This window comes from Ciona robusta, chromosome 4 (genome assembly GCF_009617815.1).
Source record: "Ciona robusta chromosome 4, ASM961781v2".
Lineage (NCBI taxonomy): Eukaryota > Metazoa > Chordata > Ascidiacea > Phlebobranchia > Cionidae > Ciona > Ciona robusta.
In genome coordinates, this window is record NC_143238.1 from 5,958,667 (window position 1) to 5,972,385 (window position 13,719).

The 13,719-nt window shown below is 35.2% G+C and overlaps 1 protein-coding gene across 3 annotated transcripts; it reads left to right on the top strand.

Moving 5' to 3' along the window:
- The first annotated feature begins 164 nt into the window (after positions 1–164).
- Positions 165–6,975, top strand: LOC149737082 (NXPE family member 3-like). 3 transcript variants are annotated; one of them, XM_089877069.1, is made up of 5 exons: positions 165–2,496; positions 4,378–4,506; positions 4,564–4,823; positions 5,159–5,428; positions 5,759–6,975. In XM_089877069.1, the coding sequence occupies exons 1-5, from the start codon at positions 2,491–2,493 to the stop codon at positions 6,771–6,773; spliced, it is 1,680 nt and encodes a 559-aa protein (XP_089733195.1). In that variant the 5' UTR covers positions 165–2,490; the 3' UTR covers positions 6,774–6,975. The 3 variants fall into 3 exon arrangements, with proteins under 3 accessions (XP_089733195.1, XP_089733196.1, XP_089733194.1); XM_089877070.1 differs by having other exon boundaries at positions 4,567–4,823; XM_089877068.1 differs by having other exon boundaries at positions 4,378–4,823.
- The last annotated feature ends 6,744 nt before the right edge of the window (positions 6,976–13,719 follow it).

A 13,719-nucleotide genomic window follows, 5' to 3' on the forward strand; every position in this document is an offset into this window, starting at 1 on the left:
AAAAAACACGCTTTCCACATTTGTACACTTTAACATATGGCGCAACGATGTAGGCCGACTGCACCTGTTCGTTTTCCTATGTTGTGCACTGAGAAGTGTTTGAAGCAATACGACTAACTCGCATAGTCCGAAACCAGGGTCGGTTTCTCTATAAAGGGTAAATGCTTCTGCTTAACAATCTTTTCCTGTTTTCCTGTGGTATTTAGCTCGAACAGGGCTATCTTTTACAGTTTCCATATGGCTTTTGCATTGAATACAAAAGCCATCTTATCCCCTGTTTCGGTATACGTAGTACAATGTTCGTAATACCATACATATCTATGCCTATGTTTAGGTATCCATGGTCAAGACCGAATTGTGGTAAGCGCGCCTCGCCGCTCTTTTTTCCTCGCTTAAGGAATCCAAGTAATAGCATACTATATACGTTGTATGTTAGGAGAACTCCGTTGTAAAAAGCGGTGCATGAAAACGAGCAATGCTAGTCTACAATGCAGTTTAGGTGTGACATGCATTAGGAACCACGTCTCGTATTTTCCAGTCGTCATAACACAAGTGTTTATACATACACCTTGTGTCCGTTTTGCAGTTATGACATATTACTTAGTAGCGTGGGAGAAGATGGGACACCTTTAGCGCATAATATCTTAATATCCTGATTGTGTTTTAAACATTTAACAATGGTCTATGGAAGTCGCGAATATACGGTTTTATAATTCTTTGAATGTATTCTTTGTTTACTACCAAATGGAACGAGAAAAGGGATTAAAAAGGTGTCCCAGCATACCCCCCACCCTACTATAGGTAACTTTGTGTTCAGAACAACCATACCCGTAAACTGAATATATTTTGCTATGTATTGCGAATTTAGGTAAGAAGGACAAAACGCCTCGGGCTCCTTTTATGCTGTAAGTGGTGCCTATAACGATATCATATAATGTTTGTTCTTTTTGAACTGCGAATGTAATGTGTAGTTGCTAGCACGCAATATTTACTTATTGGTGCTTAATTAATATGAGATATTGACATTGTATAGCGTAGTTCGATTGCTATGGAGCCTATAAACCAAAGCGGCAATGTTATAGTAGTTATAAATTATTTCAATTTGTTGAGTTTCTTCCTCGAATGGTAATTATTAACAAGTAGAAGTGTTGTCGCTGCGGTCAATTATCCCTGCATTCCGATTCGGAAAAGCGCTGTGTTAGCTCGCCTGGGCATCTGTTTAAAATCAGCTGTTAGTACCTGCCAGCTATAAGCCGTATGTTAATTGGTGTAGTTAGTTTAGTTCTTAGGTTTTCCATTCAGTTTTAGATACCGATAGAAAAAAGACTTGTTTTCTTTTTGTTTAGGGATTTAGTTATAAATAAGTTTTGCGTTTCATGGTTCGGAAAAATGTAAATTGTAGAAAATTACAGCAAATCCGTTTAACTTGAGCTGTAATTACTGTAGTACTGGTATAACCAACTGATTCGTAAAATATGAGACGCACCATTTCAAGGCAAGTTATAACGCCGCCAAAAACGCTGAATACAGATGTTAGTAGAGACCAACGTCGAGACCGTTGGCTCAATAGGGTATCATTGAGAACAATTGTATCCGGATCGTTGGCATTGAATGATCAAATATTGTGATACGTAATGTGGCGTCACTTAGAATTGCAGCAGGTGCAATACTGTTTTTTTTCTTATCAAACTTCAGAACCTTATGAAACTTTAGAATTAAAATTGTACTGTGCTTAGAATGAAAAACCCTAAACAACTGACTTGACGGTCGCGAGCTCAGTGTGTACTGTATTTAGAATGGACAGCCATACATGTAACTTACTTACTTAATCCTCGCGTCGACGGAAGACGACAGGTCGTTGGTTTATGCGCGTATCAATATTGAGTAAGCTTATTTTACCGCAATATTATTAAATCTAGTTTATAAAATAAGTTTTAATACTTTATGGTGCTATTACTATCGAAAACCTATAAAATTAATACCCGAAAAAGATTAGGCTCTTAAAAGTAAAACTGCGTACTTTCACCTTACTTTTCTTTACTCGCATTATGCGAGTAACAACCAACCTCCTACAGCAGATGACACGCTTATGACGTTATGTGTGTTAACTTTTTGCGCGTAAATATGCGAGTACTTACGCGCATAAAAGTGACCATGCAAAAAGGGTATTAGTAACTGAAAGCTGCTTTAGGTTTTATTGGATAATTTAACTCAAATGTACTCTCTGACTTTTAGGTTTCTGTACGAAAATTCTTATAAACTACAGTACTGTATTATCGTGTAATAGGTTTGTTTATTATACATTATTACTTAAAAATTGCTTTTTCCCGCCTAAACGAAACCGGTCAGTGATAACTGTTACAAATTGCTGGTAGGCAGTGGTAGTACGAAGAATTTAGGTGTCAGTTTAAAGAAACTGGCTGTTCTGTGTCACGGTATTACTTGCGAAACAGCTACAATAACCCAGTTGAGCTGTGTAAGAGCCATAGCATGAAAGTAAGTTGTTTTTAACTTCTACAATCTAGATTTTTTACCTCTGTTTTTAGTAATAGTATATGTAATTGTGTCTATCTAGTTATTCTAGTATCTATACGTTATGAAGTCCCTGTGTCTACAAACTAGTGTTAGCTTTAGCCGAGTAAACATTTTTATGGGTAACTGAAAATAACGGCAGATGTGTAATTCGCGTAAGAAGTAAATACACCATTATTTTTGTATGTCGTACCCAGAGTGTTTATACACGGACTCTGGTCGTACCCATAGCCATACTACAGTTAATGTAGCTTGCTTGACACGAGTTTATGCTATTTTGTTTGTTTTTAAACAAGAGACTGACGATGTCATTTAGGCAGAAGATATATAAAATAACTGTTATTATCCAATCATTTCGACTTAAATTTTTTCTGTTACGCTTTTGTAGTACCAGATCCTGTACCAACTGACAACATTGTATAAAAACTGACGACTTTTGTTATTTGTAATATAAAACCGTGTAGTCTATCATATTTCACAAAATTAGTTAAATTGACAAAATAGATTTTCACCATCGAGAATATTATGTTTATATAGTAGGGTGGAAAAAGATGGGACACCTTTTTAATGTTTTTATTATTCTATTTTTGGTAGTAAACAAAAAGCGCTTAACAAATTTAAAAAAAAACTTATTCTCACGACTCTAAAAGTCCGCTATTATTTGTTTAAAACATGGTCAGGATGTTTCGATATTATGTGCTAAAGGCGTCCCGTCTTCCCCTACCGTACTATAACTTACGGAAAAGAAAAAAAGAAGCACAAAAAATAACTAGCTTGTTCGTCCCTGAATGGGTCAATCGAATGGGGTTGTTTGGTCTCGGCACATAAACTGTTTGTACAACATCCTTCCGAATGTTTACTATCTAATGTGCATTCAGTGTATAAGAACTATACGTCGCGTGTCAGTTGGGAAAAAAGTGGTGTGAGGTCTGACTGCATGGTTTAAAACAAAACAATGGGAGTTTTTTTGTAATTAGAAGGAAGTTTATTGTATATGCTATAGGCCCAAACCGATTTAATTAGTATCTTATTTTTCTGTTAAAGTTACAATGTTGTATTTAATCAGTTTGCGTGTTTTGATAGTTAGTCTAAATAATTATGAAAGTACAGGGAAAGGACAGAACTCAGATACATATAGGGTGACGGGTTTTGTTATTTGTGTTTGCCCATACTACCGTATATGGCAGGGTGGTGAAGAATAGGACACCTGTTCATTCTATTGTTTCGTTCAATTTAGTAGTAAACAAAAAACATTCAAAGAATTATAAAACTGTATTCTCACGACTCCCAGACCCTTGTTAATCGTTTGAGCGTACCCGATATTTAGATATTTTGTGCTAAAGGTGATCAGCTTTCCCCCACCCTACTATATGTGTTATGTGTTTCGCAATCATACCTGTGCCTGGTCATATGCTACAACCCACGAACCTAGTACACACTTGTTCGATGACTTAATCATTTACAAAAACTACACATCAGAACATGTCCATGAAAGGTCCAAACATGGTTGTGTGTTTTGCAATATACCATATGATGTTTTGTTGTCTGTATCTATAGGCAGTAGGTTATCGGTACAGGTCGTGTTAAAATGGTACAGTAAAGAGTGCGCTTGTCATTTTTATATATAATTGGATGGGGAAGATGGGACTAATTTTTGTTCCACTTTCTCGTCCAAATTGGTAGTAAACAACGAACTTTTAAAGAATTATAAAACCGTATTCTCGTGACTCCAATTAATTGTTTAAAACTCGATCAGGATATTTGGATCTAATGTGCAAAAAGTGTCCATCTTTTCCCACAGTACTACAACTCAAGACTAAAATCAGATTATGTTTTATTTTTTAGGTTGCTATAGAGATGATGTCTTCTCGCAAATATGCCATATTTATCTGTCTGACCATTTTAGGTTTATTTGCGACTTACCTTATCTCTGAAAAGACAAATATTTCGACCAATTTTGAGCCAAACAAAAGGGTTGGTGAGGTAAAACACTCAGAGTCAGTTATAGTTAATTTTCAAAATTTACTACAGCAGTATCTAAAAGTTCCGTTTGGATCTAAAATATGGAGAACTTTTTATCCCGAGGTGGATGCACTGTTAAGATTAATAGAAGACAACAAGTTGAAATGGCCAGCTCCTATTACAAAAACGACGTCCGCCAATTTCACAAAACTTTCGGTAAAGAATCGTGCTGAAGGATACATAGTGGGGGATACTGTTGTCGCAACTATAGAAGCAAAGAATGGACTGGGAGAGAGTAAACAACATGGCGGGGATTACTTTTACTGCAGGTTGGTTAAATTCAAAATCCTTTTATTTACTTTTTTAAAATGTAGCTTATGGGTTGAAACCTCGTCGCTGCTACCATTGTGGGCGTTCGCCTATAACGGCAATTGCTCCAATAACCCAGTGGCCACTAATAGATTGTCCAAATTATCGGCCACACGGAAAATAAAAAAATTCCCTAAAATAAATCACCCACAAAGTAACACACATGGTAACTTGTGAGCTGTGGCACGAGGTGTTTGAAACAGAACACCCATGTTATAATCATTGTCGTTTTCCGGCCACGCAAGGATATATAGCAAGTTTTATTCTTCCATCATTTTTTGACTGTCGTCTTCAGATTAATGAGCACAAGTGAGAAGGGCGATATATTGAACACCGGTTTAGCGTGTGACATAATTGATCACGGCAATGGATTTTACACAGCGTCCGCCCCACTGCTGTGGCCGGGTAGTTCAACATTGTTCGTGGACCTTGTACATTCAAGCGAAGCAGTTGTGGCGCTTGCTTTTGAAAGTGCAGCAAGCTCCGCCAAGGACATTCACTTTGTTTCCACATATCCCTCTGGAGAGGAAGTGGACTGTAATGTTGGCTTAAAGCCGAATCCGAGGTACCTATAACTTACTGATCATCACAGTTGGTTAGCGCGCCAGCCTTTAACTCACAGAGGTTCTGGTCTCAAGGCTCATCGCTGCTACCATTGTGGATGTATGTGTCTTTGGTTGGGCTACCTTTCGGCAACTGCTGCAGTCCTGTGGTTATTAATGGGTTGTCTAAATTATCAGACATCATAAAAAAAAAATAATAATCACCAACTCGTAAACTGATACTATGGGTATAGTGCGAAACACCCGTGTTATGTGTTATAACGTTAGTAGTTTTCAGCCACGCAGGGATAAAGTAATTTACATTCATTTATCTTATCCCACTTTTTTCGCAGTCGTCCCTTGTGCAATCTTTCCCACCCGGAAAAAGGTTCTTCGTGGTTTTGTTATTCCGACAGTGCAGGAAACTGTCCCGATGTAACTTATACGGAAACCAGATACGACAACCGAGTTTCGTTTGTTGGAACAACCCCACTGTTTGACCCAGCAACTAATTTCAAAGTCCCAATACAAATGCAAGGCAATGTATTTCAAGTTAAGGATTCCACGTATACGAGCGATATATTAAAAAACTTACCTAGATGTGAAACGGAATCTGGCGTGTCAGAAAGATCATTTGAAAATAAAGCTGGATTTCAAAGTGGATTTTATCTGAACGGTCAGTGGCAATCTCTTCAATGCGAACCACGCGTTGCCACATTGCCGCCGGAACAATGCTTACAAAACAAAGTGATTTATTGTCTTGGCGATTCAACTATGAGGCAATGGTACTTTGCATTGAAGAAACATCTACAACTAAACGACAACCCGACCAAAATGCAAGGGAGACCTAACCAAGATGTATGGCAAGTACCCCGCGTTGGATACAGACCTAGTCATAACATAACTGTATATTACAGAGCCCATGGGTTACCTTTACATAACCCAGGACCCCCCGAGTCGCATACTTTTATTGTGGATACTTTGAAAGAAATCGACACGGCTAATGGGGAAAATACTTTAGTTGTGATAAATCTAGCTTTACATTTCCAACTAGTAGATCCTCTTTTTTACATACAAAGATTACAAGCTGTAAGGAGTGCTATACTTGAACTACAGCGACGCACACCCGGTGTTAAAGTATTTATACGCGGTTGCATCAGACATAGAAATACGATGAAGGTTGTGCCAACAGAATGGTATAGTTATAGACTTAACAAAATCCTCCGAAAAACATTCGCATCGTTACCGGGTGTAGGTTTTATTGATGTGTGGTCCATGACCACCGTGTTACCGAACCTTGAAAACATACATCCCACGGACGAAAGGGTTTGGGATCATATTCGGCTGTTTATGTCATATTTCTGTTAAAACAGACTTTGATTTAGTATTTAGTCAATAATTTATATTTCTTAAATTGCCATTTGTTGCATTGTGCTGCTGCTTCTAGGTAGTTTTTTTATTTCGTTTATTGTATTTCGTAAATATTGTGAAAACAATAATTATACTATGCCATTGTTTTTAATGGTTCCATTTTCGATACTTTCAAATAAAAGAAACTTTTACAAAATGATCGAGGTCTGTTAAAGAATGTAGCCTAGAGGCATAGAAATCAAATGGGGTAACTAAGTTGAGTTATAGGGTTGGAATTCATTGTAGCTTCTAATACTATATATTAGGGTGGGGGGAGATGGAACACCTTTTCTTTTTTGGTCTCATTTGTTATTAAACAAAAAAATTATAAAAACCGCATCCCCACGGCTCCCACAGGCCGTTGTTGGTTGTTTAAAACACGATCAGGATATTTGGATATTATCGGCTGGAGGTGTCCCATCTTCCCCTTTCTATTAAATATAAGTAAAATCTCACACACGCAAGTGTACACGAACAATTGATTTGTTGCTTCTACTTCAAATTGGGGGGTGAAGGTCACCCAAAGTAACATACTTGGTAACTCGTAGGCTGGTACGAGTGTATGAACATTCATGTTATAACAACGTTTGTTTTCCAGCCACGCGAGGATGGAGTAAGTTACCTTCATTCATGGTTCCTTGGCTACTCAAAGGTATTGTTACCGATGGGTGGTTATAAATAAACAATAAAGCTATATTGCACCTATTGCGTTTTAGCACCCTTGCCAATTAGAAAGCAAAGTCAATTAGGTATATACGACAATAAAAGTGATGAAAAATTAATACAGGGCTATTGGTAAAGTCACTAATGCATTTTGCCTTTAAAAATTTAAAATGTTTATAATATCGTTCCGAGAAACAAAATTTTGTTCCGAGATTTCCGTTCTCGAAACGATTTGTACAATATTATTGTTCATAATAATTGAATCAAATCTTTATTTAGGTAAAGTTCCTAACAATTTAATTTTTATTTTCGTAACAAATTAAAATAAACCGTTCCGAAATTTATTTAACCACTAGATGAAAACAGAGAGCAAAAAAAAAACTTTATATTTTAATAGGAGACGATTCAATTTGTCCGACGCCGCAGCACAGTTGGTTAGAGTGCATGCCTCGAACCCAAAGGTAATGGGTTCGACCCCAACGCATGATACAGGTATCATGTGTGTGTACTAAAACTCAAAAAAATATATTTTCGAGGAAGGCAAAAATGTGAGATTGGACCCGAACGCATGATACCGGTATCATGTGTTTATATCAAAACTCAAAAAAAATATACTTTTTGCAAAAGTTGAAAATGTGAGATTTGACCCCAACGCATGATACCGGTACCATGTGTTTGTATCAAAACTCAAAAAATATATTTTTTGCAAAAGTTGAAAATGTGAGATTTCACCCCAACGCATGATACCGGTATCATGTGTTGGTATTAAAACTAAAAAAATACAATTTTTATGAAAGGTCGAAAATATGAGATTGGACCCCAACGCATGATACCGGTATCATGTGTTTGTATCAAAACATAAAAAAAAACAGTTTTTACAAAAAGTCGAAAATTTGAGATTGGACCCCAACGCATGATACCGGTATCATGTGTTTGTATCAAAACTTAAAAAATACAATTTTTACAAAAAGTCGAAAATTTGAGATTGGACCCCAACACATGACACGGGTATCATGTGTTTATACCAAATCTCAAAAAATACGATTTTTCGCAAAAGTCGAAAATGCGAAATTGGACCCAACGCATGATACCGGTATCATGTGTTTTGTACCAAAACTCCAAAAATATTTTTTTCGCAAAAGTCGAAAATGTGAGATTGGACCCAACGCATGATACCGGTATCATGTGTTTATACCAAAACTCAAAAAAAAGTTTTTTTCGCAAAAGTCAAAAATGTGAGATTGGACCCAAACGCCTGATACCGGTATCATGTGTTTGTATCAAAACTTAAAAAATACAATATTTATGAAAAGTCGAAAATTAGAGGTTGGACCCCAACGCATGATACCGGTATCATGTGTTTGTATCAAAACTCAAAAAATACAATATTTATGAAAAGTCGAAAATTAGAGGTTGGACCCCAACGCATGATACGGGTATGATGTGTCTATACCTAAACTCTCAAAAATATTTTTTTCGCAAAAGTCGAAAATGTGAGATTGGACCCCAACGCATGATACGGGTATCATGTGTTTGTATTAAAACTCAAAAAATACAATATTTATGAAAAGTCGAAAATTAGAGGTTGGACCCCAACGCATGATACGGGTATGATGTGTCTATACCTAAACTCTCAAAAATATTTTTTTCGCAAAAGTCAAAAATGTGAGGTTGGACCCAACGCATGATACCGGTATCATGTGTTTGTATTAAAACTAAAAAAATACAACTTTTATCAAAAGTCGAAAATATGAGATTGGATCCCAACGCATGATACAAGTATTATGTGTTTGTATCGAAATGTAAAAAATACAATTTTTATGAAAAGTCGAAAATGTGAGATTGGACCCCAATGCATGATACCGGTATCATGTGTTTATACCAAAACTCAAAAAAAATTTTTTTCGCAAAAGTCGAAAATGTGAGACTGGACCCCAATGCATGATACCGGTATCATGTGTTTGTATCAAAACTTTCCAAATACGATTTTCGCAAAAGTCGAAAATGTGAGATTTGATCCCAACGCATGATACCAATATCATGTGTTTGTATCAAAACTCAAAAAATACAATTTTTTTAAAAAGTCGAAAATGTGAAATGGGACCCCAACGCATGATACCGGTATCATGTGTTTATACCAACACTCCAAAAAATATTTTTTTCGCAAAAGTCGAAAATAGGAGATTGGACCCCAACGCATGATACCGGTATCATGTGTTTGTATTAAAACTTAAAAAATACAATTTTTACAAAACGTCGAAAATTTGAGATTGGACCCAACGCATAATACCGGTATCATATGTTTATACCAAAACTCAAAAAAAAAAATTTTTCGCAAAAGTCGAAAATGTGAGATTGAATCCCAACGCATGATACCGGTATCATGTGTTTGTATCAAAACTCAAAAAATACAATTTTTTATGAAAAGTCAAAAATATATGAGATTGGACCCCAACGCATGATACCGGTATCATGTGTTTGTATCAAAACTCAAAAAATACATTTTTTTTAAAAAGTCGAAAATGTGAAATTGGACCCCAACGCATGATACCGGTATCATGTGTTTATACCAACACTCCAAAAAATATTTTTTTCGCAAAAGTCGAAAATATGAGATTGGACCACAACGCATGATACCGGTATCATGTGTTTGTATAAAAACTTAAAAAATACAATTTTTATGAAAAGTCGAAAATGTGAGATTGGTCCCCAACGCATGATACCGGTATCATGTGTTTGTATCAAAACTTAAAAAATACAATTTTTATGAAAAGTCGAAATTGTGAGATTTGACCCCAACGCATGATACCGGTATCATGTGTTTGTATCAAAACTTAAAAAATACAATTTTTATGAAAGTCGAAAATGTGATATTTGACCCCAACGCATGATACCGGTATCATGTGTTTATATCAAAACTCCAAAAAATATTTTTTTCGCAAAAGTCGAAAATATGAGATTGGACCCCAACGCATGATACCGGTATCATGTGTTTGTATAAAAACTTAAAAAATACAATTTTTATAAAAAGTCGAAAATGTGAGATTGGACCCCAACGCATGATACCGGTATCATGTGTTTGTATCAAAACTTAAAAAATACAATTTTAATGAAAAGTCGAAAATGTGAGATTTGACCCAAACGCATGATACCGGTATCATGTGTTTGTATCAAAACTTAAAAAATACAATTTTTATGAAAAGTCGAAAATATGAGATTGGACCCCAACGCATGATACCGGTATCATGCGTTTGTATTAAAACTTAAAAAGTACAATTTTTATGAAAAGTCGAAAATATGAGATTGGACCCCAACGCATGATACCGGTATCATGTGTTTGTATCAAAACTTAAAAAATACAATTTTTATGAAAAGTCGAAAATATGAGATTGGACCCCAACGCATGATACCGGTATCATGTGTTTGTATCAAAACTTAAAAAATACAATTTTTATGAAAAGTCGAAAATATGAGATTGGACCCCAACGCATGATACCGGTATCATGTGTTTGTATCAAAACTTAAAAAATACAATTTTTATGAAGAGTCGAAAATGTGAGACTGGACCCCAACGCATGATACCGGTATCATGTGTTTATACCAAAAACTCCAAAACAATTTTTTTTGCTAAAGTCGAAAATGTGAGACTGGACCCCAATGCATGATACCGGTATCATGTGTTTATACCAAAACTCAAAAAATACAATTTTTTTAAAAAGTCGAAAATGTGAAATTGGACCCCAACGCATGATACCGGTATCATGTGTTTGTATTAAAACTCAAAAAATACAATTTTTTTAAAAAGTCGAAAATGTGAAATTGGACCCCAACGCATGATACCGGTATCATCTGTTTATACCAAAACTCAAAAAATACATTTTTTTTAAAAAGTCGAAAATGTGAAATTGGACCCCAACGCATGATACCGGTATCATGTGTTTATACCAAAACTCCAAAAAATATTTTTTTCGCAAAAGTCGAAAATATGAGATTGGACCCCAACGCATGATACCGGTATCATGTGTTTATACCAAAACTCAAAAAAAATTTTTTTAGCAAAGGTCGAAAATGTGAGATTGAATCCCAACGCATAATACCGGTATCATGTGTTTGTATCAAAACTTAAAAAATACAATTTTTATGAAAAGTCAAAAATATGAGATTGGACCACAACGCATGATACCGGTATCATGTGTTTGTATCAAAACTCAAAAAATACATTTTTTTTTAAAAGTCGAAAATGTGAAATTGGACCCCAACGCATGATACCGTTATCATGTGTTTATACCAACACTCCAAAAAATATTTTTTTCGCAAAAGTCGAAAATGTGAGATTGGACCCCAACGCATGATACCGGTATCATGTGTTTATACCAAAAACTCCAAAACAATTTTTTTTGCTAAAGTCGAAAATGTGAGACTGGACCCCAACGCATGATACCGGTATCATTTGTTTGAATAAAAACTTAAAAAATACAATTTTTATCAAAAGTCGAAAATGTGAGATTGGACCCCAACGCATGATACCGATATCATGTGTTTGTATCAAAACTTAAAAAATACAATTTTTATGAAAAGTCGAAAATGTGAGATTTGACCCCAACGCATGATACCGGTATCATGTGTTTGTATCAAAACTTAAAAAATACAATTTTTATGAAAAGTCGAAAATGTGAGATTTGACCCCAACGCATGATACCGGTATCATGTGACTATATCAAAACTCCAAAAAATATTTTTTTCGCAAAAGTCAAAAATATGAGATTGGACCCCAACGCATGATACCGGTATCATGTGTTTGTATCAAAACCTAAAAAATACAATTTTTATAAAAAGTCGAAAATGTGAGATTGGACCCCAACGCATGATACCGGTATCATGTGTTTGTATCAAAACTTAAAAAATACAATTTTTATGAAAAGTCGAAAATGTGAGATTTGACCCAAACGCATGATACCGGTATCATGTGTTTATACCAAAACTCAAAAAAAAATTTTTTAGCAAAGGTCGAAAATGTGAGATTGAATCCCAACGCATAATACCGGTATCATGTGTTTGTATCAAAACTCAAAAAATACAATTTTTATAAAAAGTAAAAAATATGAGATTGGACCACAACGCATGATACCGGTATCATGTGTTTGTATCAAAACTCAAAAAATACATTTTTTTAAAAAAGTGGAAAATGTGAAATTGGACCCCAACGCATGATACCGGTATCATGTGTTTATACCAATACTCCAAAAAATTTTTTTTTCGCAAAAGTCGAAAATATGAGATTGGACCCCAACGCATGATACCGGTATCATTTGTTTGTATAAAAACTTAAAAAATACAATTTTTATCAAAAGTCGAAAATGTGAGATTGGACCCCAACGCATGATACCGGTATCATGTGTTTGTATCAAAACTTAAAAAATACAATTTTTATGAAAAGTCGAAAATGTGAGATTTGACCCCAACGCATGATACCGGTATCATGTGTTTGTATCAAAACTTAAAAAATACAATTTTTATGAAAAGTCGAAAATGTGCGATTTGACCCCAACGCATGATACCGGTACCATGTGATTATATCAAAACTCCAAAAAATATTTTTTTCGCAAAAGTCAAAAATATGAGATTGGACCCCAACGCATGATACCGGTATCATGTGTTTGTATCAAAACTTAAAAAATACAATTTTTATAAAAAGTCGAAAATGTGAGATTGGACCCCAACGCATGATACCGGTATCATGTGTTTGTATCAAAACTTAAAAAATACAATTTTTATAAAAAGTCGAAAATATGAGATTGGACCCCAACGCATGATACCGGTATCATGTGTTTTGTACCAAAACTCCAAAAATATTTTTTTCGCAAAAGTCGAAAATGTGAGATTGGACCCAACGCATGATACCGGTATCATGTGTTTATACCAAAACTCAAAAAAATATTTTTTTCGCAAAAGTCAAAAATGTGAGATTGGACCCAACGCATGATACCGGTATCATGTGTTTATACCAAAACTCAAAAAAAAAATTTTTCGCAAAAGTCGAAAATGTGAGATTGAATCCCAACGCATGATACCGGTATCATGTGTTTGTATCAAAACTCAAAAAATACAATTTTTATGAAAAGTCAAAAATATGAGATTGGACCCCAACGCATGATACCGGTATCATGTGTTTGTATCAAAACTCAAAAAATACATTTTTTTTAAAAAGTCGAAAATGTGAAATTGGACCCCAACGCATGAT

What these genes read in the sequence shown, in the direction of transcription:
- LOC149737082 (XM_089877068.1), top strand. An exon ending in GGGGATTACTTTTACTGCAG is followed by an intron (nt 4,824 to 5,158) that starts GTTGGTTAAATT and finishes TGTCGTCTTCAG; the next exon opens with ATTAATGAGCACAAGTGAGA. An exon ending in GGCTTAAAGCCGAATCCGAG is followed by an intron (nt 5,429 to 5,758) that starts GTACCTATAACT and finishes CTTTTTTCGCAG; the next exon opens with TCGTCCCTTGTGCAATCTTT.